The 19,416-nt window shown below is 44.9% G+C and overlaps 2 protein-coding genes across 2 annotated transcripts in view; both read left to right on the top strand.

The window, feature by feature from the left end:
• LOC134393471 (nesprin-2-like) overlaps window positions 1-2,390 on the top strand; it is a 72,296-nt gene extending 69,906 nt beyond the window's left edge. The window contains exons 16-19 of the mRNA XM_063118497.1: window positions 24-211; window positions 292-456; window positions 2,257-2,294; window positions 2,369-2,390. Coding sequence (XP_062974567.1) covers window positions 24-211; window positions 292-456; window positions 2,257-2,294; window positions 2,369-2,390 — 413 coding nt within the window. The remainder of the gene's footprint in view (window positions 1-23; window positions 212-291; window positions 457-2,256; window positions 2,295-2,368) is intronic.
• Window positions 2,297-19,416, top strand: part of LOC134393168 (nesprin-2-like) — a 272,899-nt gene continuing 255,779 nt past the window's right edge. The window contains exons 1-5 of the mRNA XM_063118134.1: window positions 2,297-2,412; window positions 6,058-6,235; window positions 14,017-14,147; window positions 16,594-16,749; window positions 18,365-18,582. Of these exons, the coding sequence (XP_062974204.1) occupies window positions 2,392-2,412; window positions 6,058-6,235; window positions 14,017-14,147; window positions 16,594-16,749; window positions 18,365-18,582 (704 nt within the window). The 5' untranslated portion in view covers window positions 2,297-2,391. The remainder of the gene's footprint in view (window positions 2,413-6,057; window positions 6,236-14,016; window positions 14,148-16,593; window positions 16,750-18,364; window positions 18,583-19,416) is intronic.

Raw genomic sequence — 19,416 nt, 5'->3', positions numbered from 1 at the left:
AGCATTGTTATATAACTTTCTAGGCGCTGGTCCTGAAGATGCAGGCAAACTGTTTAAGATGGTAAAATCTCAGATTTCCAAGTGCAAGGGATACATTAACAATGTGAATGAAACTTTGCAAAAAGTCTTGTCGTCCTGGGCCACCTATACGGAGAACATCCACTTGCTAAAGTCTTGGCTGGAAGAGACGCGGAAAGAGCATCCTAAAAAAGTATGTTTGCTTTGCTTCACAGTCCTTAAAATTGTTTTGCCCTTTGTGGATGCAATGTAAGTGTCGCGTGTGCTTTATAGATCCCCACACAGTCCCTCGCGGCCTGGAACTCCCGGCATGGATCTTTAAACGAAGCTGGAAACTTTTTGATTGAATCCAGCAATGAGGAAGTGGGCTCAGCTGTTTCTGGAGAACTGAAAAAACTGAACAGAAAATGGGCCAAACTTATAAAGAAGACACAGTTTGTGAGTTCTCACAGATATTTCCCCCCCCTCTCCTTCTGCTTTGCTACTTTGGTAGAGTTGCACTTTACAGCAGTGTGCTAAGAGGTGTTAGCCTTGGATTAGGGAGACTTTGGGTACAATCCTATGCATGTTCAGACAGAAGAAAAGGTCCTACAACTCCCAGCATGCCCCAGTCATGCTGGGAGTTTATTTTATTTATTTATTTATTTATTTATTACATTTTTATACCGCCCAATAGCCGAAGCTCTCTGGGTGGTTCACAAAAATTAAAACCATAATAAAACTACCAACAGGTTAAAAACACAAATACAAAATACAGTATGAAAAGCACAACCAGGATAAAACCACTCAGCAAAATTGATATAAGATTAAAATACAGAGTTAGAACAGTAAAATTTAAATTTAAGTTAAAATTAAGTGTTAAAATACTGAGAGAATAAAAAGGTCTTCAGCTGGCGACGAAAAGAATACAGTGTAGGCGCCAAGCGGACCCCTCTGGGGAGCTCATTCCACAGCCGGGGCGCCACAGCGGAGAAAGCCCTCCTCCTAGTAGCCACCTGCCTCACTTCCTTTGGCAGGGGCTCACGGAGAAGGGCCCCTGAAGATGATCTTAAGGTCCGGGCAGGTACATATGGGGGGAGGCGTTCCTTCAGATAACCTGGCCCCAAACCGTTTAGGGCTTTGAATGTCAATACCAGCACTTTGAATTGAGTTGTAGGACCATGTTGGGATGACAAAGCAGGGCCTCCTCTGAAGATCGTAAATGTTGCCTGGGTCTGGGAAGGCAGTCTGCTAGGTATCCTGGTCCCAAGTTATTTAGGGCTTTGTAAGATGATAGCATGACCTTGTCCATGGCTCAGTAGCTAATAGGCAGCCAGTGCAGTTCTTTTGCCCCTGGTTTTATGTGTGCAGAAATAGGTGTCCCGGTGAGCACCCTCGCTGCTGCGTTCTGCACAAGCTGCAGCTTCTGAACCACATACATGGGCAGCCCCACATAGAGCGCATTACAGTAGTCTAATACATTTAAGTATTGTCCTCAGTTAACACATATATTTGTTAATGGAGACAGATGGGGGAGAGAAGGGGGATTATTAAAAATGGGGTCAAAATGTCTTGAAATACAGAAACTCCAAATGTATATAAGATAAGGACAGTGACAATTCACAAATATAGTTACCGTATTTCTTCGGTTCTAAGACGCCATCGCTTGTAAGACACACACTAATTTCAGTACCACAAACAGAAAAAAAGCTTTGATTCTAAGAAATATGGCTTTTCAATAGCTTTTGGTATTTTAGCTTGATTTACTGTTCTTATTAGTATGATTATTCTCTTATTTCTGCTTTGTGAACCCCTTCTCCCCCCCTTCATATGTTTTAATGTGATTTTAGATTGTAAGCCTCTAGGCAGGGTATCACTGTTTTATTTGTATATTTTGTACAGCACCAAGTACATTGTTGGTGCTATATAATTAATAATAATAATAATAATAATAATAATAATAATAATAATAATAATAATAAATAAATAATAATAAATGCACCCGCGATTCTAAGACGCACCCCGTTTTTAGAGATGTTTATATGGGGAAAAAAGTGCGTCTTAGAATCGAAGAAATGCGGTATTACTCTACTGTGCTAATTTAACACCCATGGGAGCAAAATCCATGCTCTCCATTAAGAGTTGAATGAATAGAATCAAATTTGCAGATCGTTCCTGAGATTAATTAAAAACCACACCAGAGACTAAAACACACTGAAGAAATGGGAGATTGTAACGCATGCTATTTGATGTTGATAGGAGATGAAGCGGCTGAGAATGCAAGAGGAAGACACGGAGTCAGTCACCGACAGCCCTGGGAATGTTGATTCTCCCCTGAAAGTAGAACCAGACCTGCTGGGCCATCCGGTAGATGCCTCAGAGGAGGCTCTTAAGATGCGCGTAGAGAATGCAGAGGTAAAGAATTTGCTAGTCTCGTATGAACCAGAGTTTCAGTGCTTGAGCTATTTCCAGTATTCAGTGCTAATTTCTTGCCCTTACAGTTTAAATGCCGGATGGTTGAAATGACCGTGTTTGTGCAGAGAGGGCTGAGTGGGGTCATACCCATCTACTGGGCACACCAGTCGTGCATACATGGAACCTACACATATACATGAGCGCAGGGCCTGAACTGTGCAGGTGCAAACACACTAAAAATAATACAATATAAAAATATTTCTTACCAGCCTCTCCATTTGGATCGAGGCGGGGAACAACAGTAAATATAAAATACATAAAATACTGATTAAAAACATAGTATACATTGGGAAGTGAGGCAGGTGGCTACCAGGATATCCACTAGCAGGACCAGCCCAAGACATTTTGCTGTCTAGGGCAAAGAACAAGATGGCGCCCTGCCCCATTCCATGTACAGAAGCCAGCTGGATTGGCAGTGGCATTTTTCTTCGATACTGATAATTGGACAGCATCTTTCACCGCATCTGAAAGTAACAGAATAACTTAGAAGGTGCAGGGCAGGTTTCATGGCACACAGTTCTTTCCTCACTTTATCTAATGGTAGGGGCGGCCCTATCTACTGGGCCCAGAGGCAGGTGAAGCACATCTGGTGGATGGAGTGTAAGCTTCTGCTACCTGATTCAACATAGCTCCTATATGCATCTGAACTGGGCCATCTTTTTTGTTATTCTTGGGCATAACCTAATAGTCCTTCACATCCCAGTCATCATTTTGGAAGTGGGTTTGAGCACTTCCATTGCTTACATACACACACACACACACACACAGATCATGGAGTCAAATCGTTACAATTTTTGGTTCAATTCCAAGTCAGGTTCAGCTGCAACCGAAATTAAGAACATAAGACCAAAAGTCTGTTTAGACCAGCATTCTGTTCACACAGTAGCTGACCAGATGCCTTTGGGAAGCCCACAAACGGCACATGAGCACAACAACGCCCTCCCACTGATGTTCTCGGTGACTTGTATAGAGAGACATACCTCCTACAATAGAACCTTCAGGACTAGTAGCCATTGATAGTATTCTCCTCCAGGAATTTGCCTAGAACCCTTTTAAAGCCATCCAAATTGGTAGCCATCACTAGACTTTGTGGTATCAGGTTCCATAATTTAACTATGCACTGTGTTTAGAAGTCCTTCCTTTGATCTGTCCTGTATCTCCCACCAATCAGCTTCATAGGATGATCCCATTAGGTTCTAGTATTATGAGAGAGGGAGAAAAAATTCTCCCTATCTACATTCTCCACATCATGCATAATGATGCAGTGAGTCTCATTAGAGGGTGAATTGGGGGAGAAGTGGACATTATGATTCCATTTTCAGTGGGGGCTGCCATCTTTGTTTCCAGTGGACCAACCCTACATCCATGTCATTATGGAAGAGGATAGACCTAGACCTCTGACCACAACTCCATCACCACAAGCGGCTGCAGAGCAATGGTTGGAACCAAAGAGTCCCCACTCCTGAAAAAGCCACTTCTGCCACACTTATCACCGTAACAGCTCCCCATCCTCCAAACATAAGAACACAAGAAGTGCCCTGATGCTGGATCAGACCAAGGGTCCATCTAGTCCAGCACTCTGTTCACAAGTGGCCAACCAGCCATCGGCCAGGGATGAACAAGCAGGACATGGCGCAACAGCACCCTCCCGCCCATGTTCCCCAGCAACTGGTGCACACAGGCTTACTGCCTCTGATATTGGAAGTTGCACTTAGCCTTCAGGACTAGTAGCCATTGGTAGCCTTCTCCTCCAGCAATTTCTCCAACCCCCTTTTAAAGCCATCCAAATTGGTGGCCGTCACCACATCTTGTGATAGCAAATCCCATAGTTTCACTTTGCATTCTGTGAAGAAATACTTCCTTTTATCTGTCCTGAATCTCCCACCAATCAGCTTCATGGGTTCTAGTATTATGGGAGAGAGAGAGAAATGTCTACATTCTCTACTCCATGCATAATTTTTATGCACCTGTATCATGTCTCCCCTCAGCCTCTTCCCCCCCCCCGCCCCAAGCTGAACAATCCCAGCTGTTGTAACCTTCCCTTTATAGGGGAGATGCTCCAGCCCCTTAATCATTTTAGTTGCCCTTTGCTGCCCTTTTTCCAACTCCTGTTCTGGTAGAGGCCAATAAAGTTCACTAACCATTAAGTTCAGTAGATATGGAGAGATGGATTCACTCCATAAAGAAAGATATGGACATAAAGTTCCACGATCTTAAGTACAGTGGTTTACAACAGATGCAACTGGAGGTCCCTGATTCATAGGGGCGCGATAAGTCGAAGTTGACTTGAAGGTGCATAAGTAACCATTAAGCTCACATAACCAACACATTTGGTTCCAATTCACATGGGAAAATTTAAATATTCAACACATTATTTATGATGATCAGTTTGCATGGTGAGGTGGAGCAAGCTAATAGGTCTAAAACTGTTGCAAATAAATCACAGCAATAAGTATCAAACATATTCCTGCTTCATTTTACACACACACACACACACACACACACACACACGTTCTGAAATGGTACGTATAAAGGTCAGTTGATAGACACAAAATGTGAACTATCTCAACTTGAATGGAGAGCCTGTACAGGTACAAGAGTCTCTCCTTTTCAGAGCATCACCCTCTATAGGTAGAGAGCAACAGAAAAGTGCAAGGAGGGCATGGGGATAAACCCTCACATGTTTATCCTATGTAGTTGAGAAATGCCTGAAGAAGGCTACTGAGGCCTTAGCTAGACCTAAAGTTTTGTCCCTGCCTGCTCCCGGGATATCCTGTGTGTCATTTACATGAACAGGTATGACCCTGGGACGATCCTGGGATAAACCTTAGGTCTAGCTAAGGCTTGAGTGTGTAATCCTATAGAGTAGATGGTTTAGTCCCTTGGGCGGGGCTCTCGCTCAGCGGGAGGGCTAGAGAAGAAACAGCAGAAAGAAAGAGAACCAGTTCTGCTGAAAGCTGAATGTTAGGAGAATTCTGTTTAATTATAAGCCCTTATCACCTTGTATAAGGGCTAATACTCTGAACTGTTTTGTTCCTCCTTGGGGATTGCCCTGGGAAATAAAAGTTGAAAAAGTCTACAAAAAGGGATTCCCAGAGTACTCGGTGCACCACGCAGGATTGAGCTGCAAGCAAGAGATCCATGTTTTGTTGTTGTTGTTGCAAAAAGAAGGACAGATTGTGGCATCTTTCTGTGTTTGAATGTTTACTGAAGATATGTTTTGTTATATATATTCTTTGCAAGTGTGTTCTAATTAAGCCCCATAGAACCCACACTAGGAAAAGTTATAAGTGCACCACATCGGTTGTGTTATCCTTTGGTTGGATCCTTATCTTGAATCGGTAAACTGAATTCCCCCTATCCCCAGTTCTGGTTCAACAGAAATGTTCAACTCCCTGCCAGAGATACAATAGAAGACGTTTTTAGCTCAAACGCATTGAGAGAACGAGCCAGTTCAATCTTCTTTACTTCTTTGAAAAGACCAGTTCCCTTGAGAAAAGGATTTTACTCAAAATGTGTTGTGTCTAAAAAATAATAATACACCATCTTTTCTCACACGACGGCTTTTGTTGCTTTCCTTCCCAGGCGCTCCCAGTTTGTCTTCGCGCTGATTCACGTACGCCAGAAGAGTCCTTGTCGGAAGAAGAGGTCAAGCGAAATTTCGAAGATGCTTACAAGCAACTTGAAGCGTCTGTTTTAAAAGCTATGCAACTCCTTGGCCGAGCGACGAGCCCCGAGGGACCAGTTTCAAAACATGAGGCGAGTTGAACCATTGCTGCCTGATTCATGTTGTAATAGCCACGGCTTTGCGGTCATCAAGAGCAGGGGTGTAGTGGTTGATTTTGAAGTGCAGGTGCAGTCCCCATAGCCACATCCCCAAAAAGAGTCCAAATATGCAGGCAGTTGGGTTGATTGATATCAAGGGGCTGTCTATGCATCCTGTTTACTCCATGGTGGCTGCGCATTGGCGCTGCGTAGTTTATACGACGCAGCTGCCAAGTTGCACCCACCACGGGCTTTCTCCCCAAAATGACACAGTTAAAAAGTCACTGACTTTTTAATTTACTCTGGGTTATCCATGGGCATTGTGAAAAAGCCCCAATCCAGAAAGAGAGGTTCTCCTTTGTTTTGATGGGAAAGCACAGCAATGTGGGGCAGAGGTTAGGCTTTTCTGACCAGATAGCCTGCATTCCCTCCTGCCCTGGTGTGGAGAATGGTCATCCCATGAAGCTGATTGGTGGGAGATTCAGGACACATAAAACGAAGGACTTCTTCACGCAGCACATAGTTAAATTGCGGAATTCACTACCACAAGATGTAGTGATGGCCACCCATTTGGATGGCTTTAAAAGGGGGTTAGATAAATTCCTGGAGGGGGAGGCCATCGATGGCTACTAGCCCTGATGGCTATGTGCTACCTTCAGTATCAGAGGCAGTAAGCCTGTATACACCAGTTGTTGGGGAACATGGGCAGGTAGAGTTAGGAACAATACGCCTAGAATTGGGACGGACAAATCTGTCCGTTTCCATTTCTCCAGCGTTTGAATTTTTAAAATCTCAATTTCTCTCCGAAACGTGAAGAATGGCGGGAGTGTTTGTAAATTCTTAGCAAAAACGTACTGAACTGAAATTCTCACCAGTCTGCACCAGCCAAAGTCAGTAGTAGTAGTAGTAGTAGTAGTAGTAGTAGTTATGTGCCTTTAAGTCGGCTTTGACTTATGGCAACCCTACAAATCAGCGACCTCCATTCACATCTGTTGTTAACCACCCTATTTGGCTCTTATTTATTTATTTATTTATTTATTGCACTTACATACCGCTCCCATAGCTAGGGCTCTCTAGGCGGTTTACAGAAATTCTAAAATTAACATAAAAACGAGTATACAAAATTTAAAATTCTAAAACACTGAACATACACACGTAAAGCATTAAAAACCATTAAAAAACTAAACATGTGGGTGATTAAGATGTGCTGCCATATGCCTGGGCAAAGAGGAAAGTCTTAGCCTGGTGCCAGAAAGATAGCAGCGTTGGTGCCAGGTGAGCCTCGTCAGGGAGATCGTTCCATAGTCTGGGGGCCACCACCGAAAAGGCCCTGTTCTCTTGTAACTTCCATGTCCGTATCTTCCTTTATGGAGTCAATCCATCTCTTGTTTGGTCTTCCTCTTTTCCGTCTACCGTCTGTTTTCTCCAGCATTATTGTCTTTTCTAGAGTCATTTCTTCTCATTATATGTCCAAAGTATGATAGCATCATGTTTATCAAAACCTCCCGCCTTCTTGGGAGACAATAACGAGGCCTGCTAAGTAATCCACAAAGCTTTATTGAAGCAATAAACATTTCTTCCCACCTGAAGAGAGTCTAATCTCTAGGAACTTTCCCCTAGGCAAAAACTATGCAATTGTCCTTTCAAGAAGAATGGAAAGCCCTTTCCCCAAACACGCAAACTTCAGAGAGACTAGTTCTGAGGCAGCTTCTGACGAGACGCCAGCCGGGATGACTTTCTCTTGCCTTCCTTTCGCTCTGCTCATTTTAGTCTGTGGCGTACTGTAGGATCGGCTAACCTCTCCGTGCTCTCCCCTTCAGAAGAATATTGGCTTCCCACTGACTGTGCATTATTTGCCCTTGAGGAGATAAGCTTTGGAGAGGGTTCACTCCCAGCTGGTGAAGAGCCCGTGAGAGCTTCCCCCCCCCCCACTGGTACAGGCTGGCCTGTTTCTGGTGCCGACTCCTCTACTTCAGAGTCTGATTCTGATTGATAACCAGAAACACCTTCTTCCAACCCTGGGGGAGCAGGGCTAGACATGACAGTGGTGGGGCCTTTACAGCCGCCATTTACAGGGAGAAATACATAATTTCTGGAGTGATGGCAGACAGCTGCTAAGCACTGGTGGGCCTCATTTTCACTTCTAGTGAGAGTTCTGGCTTAATTTGTTCTAGAACCCACCTATTTGTCTTTTTCACAATCCATGGTGTCCGCCAAACTCCTCAAACACCACATTTCAAATGAGTTGATCTTCCTCCTGTCCGCTTTTTCCATTGTCAATAGGTACAGCTCTTTCCTGTATGGAGAGGACCATGATGTACCTGCCTGCCATATAGCTGTTAACCACAAAGAGCCTATCAGCCCCAAAAAACAACAGTTGGCAATCCAACTTAAGCACTGACATGGTTGAATACACAGGGCGTCGAACCCAGGCCGTTGCTCTGATCCAGCATGGCTGAAAATTAGAATGGCTGAAAATCAGTTTTTTGTAACGGCATAAGAACATGCGGCCAGCCTGTAGAGCAGGGATAAGCCACTTTAAACAGTTGGTGTGTGGGGGGGGAGCAATTTCAACCCCTTGGAACCTTCTGGGGGGCCATATTCCTGCTGCTGCCGGGCAAAAACGTGGCGGTTTACCACCAACCTTCAGCAGCAAAACACTACAAAGACTCAAAACGACGTAGCTTGAAAACAAGCTAAATTTGGAACGTTTGAGTCTCGTAAGTGTTTGCTTCTGAGTTTTGGGGTTTTTTGCTGCCGCTGCCAGACTTCAATGACAAAGGGTTGGTATTGGGGACTGCACTTGAGGCCATGTGTGTGTGTGTATGTTGCCAACCTCTGCTGTAGAGGTTCTCTGTAACACACGAACATAGAACGTAAGAAGAGCCCTGCTGGATCAGACCAAGGATCCATCTAGTCTAGCACTCTGTTTATTTGTTTATTTATTTATTGCATTTCTAAACCGCCCAATATACCGTTCACACAGTGGCCGACCAGCTGCCTACAAGCAGGCCACGAGTGCAATACCACCCTCCTGCCCATGTTCCCCAGCAACTGGTGTACATAGACATACTGTTTTGATACTCAGGACTAGCCTTCAGGACTAGTAGCCATTGATACCCTTCTCCCCCAGGAATGTGTCCAACCCCCTTTTGAAGCCATCCGAATTGATGGCCATTGCTACATTTTTGTGGCAGTGAATTCCTTATGCTGTGTGAAGAAGGTCTTCCTTTGATCTGTCCTGAATCTCCCACCAATCAGCTATATGGGATGATCCCAGATTCTAGTATTTTGAGAGTGGGAGAAAATGTCTCGCTATCCACCTTTTCCACACCATGCATAATTTTGTACACCTATTTCATGTCTCACTTGTGATAAGTGGGAGGCGTGTGGGGGTGTTTCCTTCACCTTCCTATCCCCCAGGATGAAGACCATCCCTGAATAAAGCTGGCCAAACTTGTATGTAAAGCATCTTATTATAGTGATCTCAGTTCTCCAAGTCAAGTTACTTCTCTACAGTGGGGTAGCCGAAGCCGTTGTAACAGAACTCAACAGAAGTCATTATACACTCAAAATCACCCCGAGCTGCTGCCGCCAGAAAGGACTGAGCACCTGCCTCTGTTTTTTATTAAAATAAAATCACATTTGTCTTTGTGGACGGTCTAATTCAGGTCGAAGTCTAATTTCCCTGCTGGAAGGGTCAAGAGAAGTGATAGTTAGGGCTGATCTATGTTTTGTAACAGGCAAGCACACTTGCTACATTTCCACTGGTGTTTGCGATGGTAAATGCCATTAGGTGTGAAGCAGGGCCGATGTTTATAAGCGTGCAAAGACACACGGTGAACATAAACCAAGAGGGCCAGTTGGCCCCACTTTCCTGGTACATCTCAACTGCATTATTATTATTATTATTATTATTATTATTATTACTTGCATTTTTATACCGCCCAATAGCCGAAGCTCCCTGGGGGGTTCACAAAAACTAAAACAATTCAAAGTGTAAAACAAACAGTATAAAAACATGAGATAAAATACACATTAAAACAAATTAAAACATACCATACATGATTAAAAACATCCTGAAAACATTCTAAAATTTCACTGGATAGGCCTGCCAAAATAGATCAGTCTTTATGGCTTTTTTAAATTCTAAAAGACTGTCAAGTTGACGAATCTCCTCCGGCAGGCCATTCCACAGTCTAGGAGCAGCAGAAGAGAAGGTCCTCTGGGTAACAGTTGTTAATCTAGTTTTTGCTAGCTGAAGTGGATTCTTCCCAGAGGACCTGAGTGTGCGGGGCGGATTGTACGGGAGAAGGCGATCCCGCAGGTAGCCTGGACCCAAACCATGTAGGGCTTTAAAGGTAATAACCAACACTTTGTACTTCGCCCGGAAACTAATCGGCAGTCAGTGAAGAGATTTTAAAACTGGTGTAATGTGGTCACCCCTATGTGTACCAGTGACCAGCCTGGCTGCGATATTTTGGACTAATTGAAGTTTCCGGACTAGGCACAGAGGTAGCCCCATGTAGAGCGCATTACAGAAGTCAAGCCTCGAAGTTACCAGTGCGTGCACTACCGTCTTTAGGTCTTCCAACTCTAGGAAGGGGCGCACTGCATGCTTACAATCAGTGTGGGAGCCAGTGTGGTGTAGTGGTTAGAGTGTTGGACTGGGATTTAGGAGACCCGGGTTCTAGTCCCTACTCAGCCATGAAGCTCGCTGGGTGATTTCGGGCCAGTCTCTGTCTCTCAGCGTAACCTACCTACCTCACAGGGTTGTTGTGAGGAGAAAATGGAGAGGAGGAGAAATATATAAGCTGCCTTGGATTCCTTGCTAGAGGAAAAACGGCAGGATATAAATGTAATTAAAAAATAAAATAATGAATAAAGAAACAAACGTGCATTTCCGCTTCACACATGTCCGTGTTCATTGCTGAGAAACACCGGGGATGTTTATGCTTCATGAAACTGCTGCTGTGGAACCTCTCCCTGTGGCAAGATTTTTGCATCCTTGCCTGAAGGCCAAACTAGGCATTTTAAGAGTCATGGAGCTGTCACTTCTGTCACTTCTGTCTCTTTATTCTCTTTTTTCTTCTTCTAATATCTAATACAAATAACACGTGATGTCACATCATCGCACTGGGGCCCTGCCCTGCCCTGCCCTGCCCGTCAGTGAGGAAAGACAGAAGCTGATGATTTAACGCCATTCATTGTTTGTGGTCGATGTCCCACCAAAGAGAGGCTCAAGGGCCATGGGACAGAGTGCACCCCCTGGCCTTTGTAGTTAAAGGATCAGGTAGTAAAAGCTGGGCAGGAACTTTGCCTCAAACCCTGGAAAGCCTCTGCTGGTTAGAATAAACCAGGGCGCACAACCCTTGTGGACCCAAGGGTGGCCTCTGGTGTTGCCGGAAAGTTCAGGGACCACTCACGTTCTGGAGGGGGGGGGATACACACACACTCCTCCGAGAACTTCCTAGATCACTAGGAGTAGGAGGGGCAGAAGTCTAAAGCCTACTCATCCCCCTTATCTCAGTGGCCCAGGGAGCATTACTGGTTTCGTGCTTCTGTGTTGATGCGGGAGGGAGAAGGGAAGCCACGGACGCTGGCTTGACCACTGCCTTCCTGTCACCATTAGCAGCGGCAAAGCCGTGATCTGGGCCGATTGCTGCCTTCTTCACACTGCATCGCTGTGGGGTTTTTTGGGGGGGCAGTTTTTGGTTTTTACTGCGATAGCTGGCGTTCTTAAGAGGGTGCTAAAAAGCGTTTGGGGTAGGGGGCTGCCTGTGCCCTGTGGGTCCCGCGCTAGGTCTGACTCAAGGATCCAGTTCTCACGACATGAGGGTGGTTCATAAGCCGTGGTGAACGGTGGCTTGTCAACCACCCTGCGTGTGCCAGTTGCGTGGTGGCCCAGTTTACGGAATGACATTTGCCGGCTGTGGCTTTTCATGAAATCCGGATTTGCCGAAGGGGGCTGGTTGGGCTCAGTGGAGGATGGTGGTTCTGATGTCTGTGGGGCAGTGAATCTGCTCCTTGTTAAAGGTCAGAACTGGTGTGAAGCACTTTAGATAGCTCCTTTAGTGCTCTGACTGGTTCTGATTAAACCTGGAGTGGATTCACCTCCCCACTGACGTCAGAGTCACCCGCCTCCACTGGTTCAAGAAACTTCCTGGCTGTTAGAGCAGTACGACAATGGAACCAATTCCCTAGGGAGGTTGTGGCCTCTCCCACCCTAGAGGCCTTCAAGAGGCAGCTGGACAACCATCTGTCAGGGATGCTTTAGGGTGGATTCCTGCATCGAGCAGGGGGTTGGACTCGATGGCCTTATAGGCCCCTTCCAACTCTGCTATTCTATGATTCTATGGTCGAGATGGTTAACAAATGGGTTCTGGCTCAGTATAAGGTATGTTCCCATGATCCGAAAGAGGGGGCAGCTCTATGTCTCCTATCAAGTCTGGTTTGGCCATTGGTCAGAAAAGATCTTCGAATAGCATCAGTGAACTGCAGGGCCTGCTCTGGCTTGAAGGGCTCCCCATCCTTTATTCTAAGGCCTTCCTCAGGGGGCTGTAACGTTAATAATAAAATAAGAGTACAAAGAGACAACACATAGTATTAAAACATATTTCTGCTAATAGATTAATTAAGAAATTCTGCAGACACTTCCTTTTAACAAGCAAGGACTTGTATATTATACTTTTATAAACAGCCAGATTTATAAGATTTTTAATAATAAAGTATAATAATAATAATAATAATAATAATAATAATAATAATAATAATAATAATAATAATTGCATAGGCCTTAGTGGCACTCTGTCATGTTTAAAAGTTTTTAATGCCTATTCATAGGACCCTGTGGCAATGTGCTTAGTTAACCTGTTAGCAGAAACACGTTTTAATACTACGTGTTGTTTTGTTGTACTATATTTTATTGTTAATGTCACAGCCCCCTAAGGAAATCCTTAGAATAAATGACAGGCCAGAATGTGTCAGGTTTCCTGAAAATAAACATTTTGCATCCGGAGAACATGTTTCTCTTCTTTCTGACTTGCTTTGGATGCTTACCTGGGGGTGGCGACGGTCTTGCAATCAGCACTGGAGGGCATCTGGGAGGTGCTGTTTTAATTTCCCTCCTACAAAGCTTTGGAGTGGTTAGGGTGACCCTATGAAAAGGAGGACAGGGCTCCTGTGTCTTTAACAGTTGCATAGAAAAGGGAATTTCAGCAGGTGTCATTTGTATATATGGAGAACCTGGTGAAATTCCCTCTTCATCACAACAGTTAAAGCTGCAGGAGCCCTGTCCTCTTTTGTATCTTGCCAAGAGAGCACGACTCCTGCAATTTTAAGTATTGTGATGAAGAGGGAATTTCACCAGGGGCTGCTTGCACACAAATGACACCTGCTGAAATTCCTTTTTTCTGTACAACTCTTAAAAATGCAGGAGCCCTGTTCTCCTTTCCATATGGCCACTCTAGGCTTCAAGGCAGCCAGTGTGCAGGGCCCAGGGCAGGTGTCAGCACTAGCATGGTGCCTTCCGGGACCCTGTGTGCCATGTGCTGATGCCACCTGACGGATTGCCAGTCAGGAGTGAACGGCTTGTCCCCAGCGCGGGTTCAAGAAAGCTCCTTCCTTTGCTGTTATGGCACGGGCGACACGTCTTTTGCTCTGGAGCATTACCAGCATGGGAAGGACCCTCGTACCTTCTAGGCATTCATCTATTTTCAGGAAGGTTTTGTGTTTTTGCTTATTATGCCATCATTTTTTATGCCACTCTCTTCCAGGAAGCTTTTAGCATGTTGGATACCAGCATCCTTGGCAGGTTTTTGAAAGCTGCGGAACAATTGAAAGACATTTCGCCCACTCATGAAAGGGCCGTGGTGGAGGAAAAGAGCAAAGATGTCCGCGAGAGATGGGAGGTGAGAAAATGTACCTGGGAGATGGAGAGGCATTTTTTAATCAGATGGAAGCCACTTGACTAGTTTCTTCCTGCATGTGATGCTTGGAGGCCTTTTTGATAACAGCCGGTGTGGCGTATTGGCTAACGTTAATTGACTTGGTCCAGGGAGACCAGGATTCGAGTTTTGGCCCAGGCATAAACACCAGCAACTTACTAGAAGGCTGTTCACATGTGCCATGGGCAAGTTACTAGAGGGTCCCTGCCAGTGCATGGAAGCTGTGTAAGTCCCGTCCCATGATTTCTGTTTTAGGGGTGTTGAAGAAATCCGTTTGGGGGATAGAGGTTGAAGAGCTTCCCTTCATAGAATCATAGAATCGTAGAGTTGGAAGGGGCCTACAAGGCCATCAAGTCCAACCCCCTGCTCAATGCAGGAATCCACCCTAAAGCATCCCTGACAGATGGTTGTCCAGCTGCCTCTTGAAGGCCTCTAGGGTGGGAGAGCCCACCACGTCCCTATGTCACTGGTTCCTTAGTTTCCTTAGCCTCCTGGACGTCGGCCCATTTTCTGTAAACTAGCCCGAATCTATCTGCATTGAGTTGGTCCACCTTGCGGATTTTCCATCTTTCTTATTTGCACAAATGGAAATTTAAATATAAATTGCATAAATCCGTATTACGCAAAATATTCCTGGGTTTTGAGAAAACCCCACAACTCAGCCCACAAATGTGAGCCGGGTCGGGTGGACAGGGGACGTCCAGAGAGGCCCAAAAGGGCTGGATTTAAAAGTGACAGGCATCCCTACTCCATATTGAGCAGAATGCTGGCAAGGGGCGACCCACGTGCAGACAACTATATGAATGTAGGCTCTCCCCAAACCAGTTGGAATCTGGGACGATTGGGATTCCTGCTGGTATACTATACTATCTCTGCACATATAGATACTTGCACATAAGTTCCCCTACCTGACATTCCACTCAGTGCAATGACTTTGAGGCATGGGATTGATTGATTGATTGATTGATTGCATTTATACCTTGCCTTTTTTCCTCCAAGCAACTCAAGGCGGCATACACAATCCTCTTCCTCTCCATTTCTATCCTCACAACAACAACCCTGTGAGGAGGGCTGGGCTGAGAGTTTGTGACCAGCCCAAAGTCATACATTGAGCTTCCATGTCCGAGTGGGGACTAGAACCCGGATCTCCCAACTCGCAGTCCAACGCTCTAGTCACTCCACCACACTGAGATGAGAGGGGTATGAATGTTGGGGTGTGTATGCACTGTGGGCGTGACCCTGCTCTGATCTCCATGTGTTGGCTGACATGCGTTTGGCAGAAACAGAAAGGGCCTGCACCCTGGTTGCACCCTGAGCTTGGTGCTCCCTGCTGAGGGAGGCTCGACTTCCCCCCGTTGTTGATGGCTTTCTCCCAGATGGCCAAAATCCTTTCTATTTAAATAGGCATCTGGGCTACTGAACTGAATTGTTCTTCTCTGCTGGCCTGTGGGGTTTTTGTGTGTGTGTTTTAAAAAATAATTATTATGTTTTCAACTAGCTGCCATTTTTGGACTTTGTAATGTGCTCTTATCTGAATTTTTAAAATGTTTTTTTAATTATTTTTGTTACATTTATATCTTGCCTTTCCTAAGGTGACCGTATGAAAATAAGGACAGGGTTCCTGTATCTTTAAGAGTTGCACAGAAAAGGGAATTTGAGTAGGTGTCATTTGTATATATGGGGAACCTAGAGAAATTCCCTCTTCATCACAACAGTTAAAGCTGCAGGAGCTATACTAGAGTGACCAGATACAAAAGAGGGCAGGGCTGCTGCAGCTTTAACAGTTGTGATGAAGAGGGAATTTCACCAGGTGCTGCATGCATACAAAGGGCACCTGATAAAATTCCCTTTTCAATACAACTGTTAGAGATAAAGGAGCCCAGTCCTCCTTTCCATAGGGTTACCCTAGCCTTTCCTCTAAGCACTCAAGGCAACATATATGGTCCTCCTCTTCCTCCTTACAGCAACCCTGTGAGGTAGATTAGGCTGAGAGTGAGTGACTGCCCCAAAGTCATCTAGTGAGTTTCATGGCAGTGGGGTGGGTGAGGGTAGGTTAGAATCCCAATCTCCTGGGTCCCAGTCCAACTACACCAGCAGTATTGTCATATTGCTTATTTATTATGTTGATTGGGTTTTTTCTATTGTGCATAGCATTGTTAGCTACCTAGCTCATTTGTAATGACAAGACAGGGTTTAAACAAATGTGAGGAGGAGGCTGTTGTGAACACTCTTTTAAGTCTGATCTGCCTTGCTGGGTCATTGTAAGGCCAAAATGGTGCTCAGATCTCCTTGGAACAGAAATGGGATTGAAGTACAGAGCGTTGCTCCTGCCCCCTATGAAACAGCGCTCTTAAGCATCTTGTTTTATCACCCCCCATCATTCCTTGACCATGCTTTCCATATCGTGCAGGCAGTTCGCCGTGAAATCGTATCGTATGTTCAACTAAAAGTGGAAATCGAAAGGGGGAAGTTGAATAAGGCTTTCGCGAAACTCAATAAGCAGATAAATAAAGAGAAGAAGCTACTCGGCACAGGGAACACCAAGGGACTCCTGGAAGAACACGAGGTACTGGAAAAAACCATTTTTCTCTTCATAGAATCATAGAATCATAGAATAGCAGAGTTGGAAGGGTCCTACAAGGCCATCGAGTCCAACCCCCTGCTCAATGCAGGAATCCACCCTAAAGCATCCCTGACAGATGGTTGTCCAGCTGCCTCATGAAGGCCTCCAGTGTGGGAGAGCCCACGACCTCCCTAGGTAGCTGATTCCATTGTCGTACTGCTCTAACAGTCAGGAAGTTTTTCCTGATGTCCAGCTGGAGTCTGGCTTCCTTTAACTTGAGCCCGTTATTCTGTGTCCTGCACTCTGGGAGGATCGAGAAGAGATCTTGGCCCTCCTCTGTGTGACAACCTTTTAAGTATTTGAAGAGTGCTGTCATGTCTCCCCTCCATCTTCTCTTCTCCAGGCTAAACATGCCCAGTTCTTTCAGTCTCTCTTCATAGGGCTTTGTTTCCAGACCCCTGATCATCCTGGTTGCCCTCCTCTGAACACGCTCCAGCTTGTGCTTCTCTTGTGCTTCCTGGGAGAGCGCTTATGTTATAAATCTGCAATGTACTGGGTCACACTGTTGGTTCATGTAGCGTACGCACTGTCCACTCTGGCTGGCAGTGGCTTTCTAGGGTCCCAGGTGGAGAGAGATTTCCCTTAGCTGTCACCTTTTTCAAGCACAGATGCCAGAGATTGAATTTGGAATCTTCTGTATGCAAAGCATGAAGAGAGGATCTATGGGGTGCATGGTAATAATAATAATAATAATAATAATAATAATAATAATAATAATAATTTCTTTCTCGTCTCTCCATTTTGATCAAGGTGGGGAACAACAGTAAATTTAAAATACATTAAACTGAATTAAGAACATAATACACATTGTTAAAATATTCTAAAAACATCCTAAAATTCCACTGGATAGGCCTGCCGGTAGTGATGCAGTGACCTATTTAGCCAATAGGATAATCAGAGAGAAAGCTTGCCTATTTCAAAAGGAGATCGTGGCTTAATTGTAAAGATATTGGCACAGCAGCATCTTTACACCATGGTCAGAACTGTGTGTACTCTGCATTAAAAAAAAACCAATTAAATGCTGTGCCAGGATAATAATAACTCTTCTCGGAAACAGGCAGAATTCTGTTACCTGTGTAACATATGCCCAGTAGGCAATTTGCCTAGGTTCTCTTAATATATGTGATTTACTTGACGAGCTTTTTTATTTTGCAAAGTTTTTCTTGTCTTGAGGAAGGGCGAAGAACTAGGCAGCACACTGACACCCTGACACCAGACTGTTGGACACCTTATTCAGCTACTGGTCTGGCTTCTGAGATTTCAGGAGGCATTGCCCACAAACTTTGAAGCATAGGGACTAGAAACTTGCGTTCAAGTGTATGCATTTTTGAAGAAAGCTAATATTCAAAAGGAGCTGAATTCTGTGGCCATTTTGTCAAACCTGTGGTCCTGGCCATACTGCATCAGCTGTATGGGTATTGGTAGGCCTGCCTTAAGTATTTATTTGGGGGCTTCCATAGAGAGTTTTACAGTAAGAGTGCAGATTCTTTCAACATTTCAGTTAATAATAATTCTGCATATTCATCACGGACGTTTGTATATTTCTGTATCCATTTAGGCCAGCTTTTCTCAGCAAGGTGCTCTGGGCAAGCTGAATGAGTCCTTGCAAGCCATGAAAACCATGAGCAAGAAAATGACCAAGGACGAAAATCAGTCTGAAATAAAGATGCCAGTTGCAGAATATGAGCAAATGAAAGAAGAGCTTCAGACACGGGCATCAGCTGTTTACAATGCGCTGGTGTGTAGGGCTGAGGACAGACATTCACCTAACAAAGGGTGAGGATTGATTGATTGATTACCAATGTTTATATACCACTCCACAGCTAAACAGACAATGTGCAACTGCCTCATAGGGGATTTCTAGGTTGTTCTGTTTAGTGCAAAATATATAGATATTGCAAGGGAGCCAGTGTAGTGTAGTGGTTAGAGTGTTGGACTGGGACTCGGGAAACCCGAGTTCTAGTCCCCACTCAGCCATGAAGCTCACAAGGTGCCTCTGGGCCAGTCACAGACTCTCAGCCCATCCTATCTCACAGGGTTGTTGTGAGGATAAAATGGAGAGCTGCCTTGGGCTCCATGCAAGAGGAAAAAAGGCAAGATATAAATGTAAAAAATAAAATAAAAGAGATCCTCAAAAGTTAGGATATTCTTAATTCTCAGACGCTCTTGCCCAGGAGTAGACAGCTCATATGACCCCAAGGTAGGGTGACCGTATGGAAAGGAGGACAGGGCTCCTGTAGCTTTATCAGTTGTGATGAAGAAGAGGGAATTTCAGCAGGTGTCAGTTGTATGTATGCAGCACCCGGTGAAATTCCCTTTTCCATGACAACAGTGAAAGCTGCAGGAGCCCTAACAACTTTTGTATCTGGTCTCTCTAATATAGCTCCTGCAGCTTTTACTGTTGTGATGAAGAGGGAATTTCCCCAGGTGCTGCATGCGTACAAACGACACCTGCTGAAATTCCCTCTTCATTCCAACTGTTAAAGATACAGGAGCCCTGTCCTCCTTTCCATATGGTCAGCCTACCCTGAGGGCCACATGAGGTGTTCGATGGGTTTTGGGGGCCATGTGGCTCGCACACACACACCACAGGGATGGGGGCAATGTTAC

The sequence above is a fragment of the Elgaria multicarinata genome, chromosome 2 (genome assembly GCF_023053635.1).
Source record: "Elgaria multicarinata webbii isolate HBS135686 ecotype San Diego chromosome 2, rElgMul1.1.pri, whole genome shotgun sequence".
NCBI classification, from domain to species: domain Eukaryota; kingdom Metazoa; phylum Chordata; class Lepidosauria; order Squamata; family Anguidae; genus Elgaria; species Elgaria multicarinata.
This window is presented reverse-complemented; position numbering and strand designations above follow the sequence as displayed.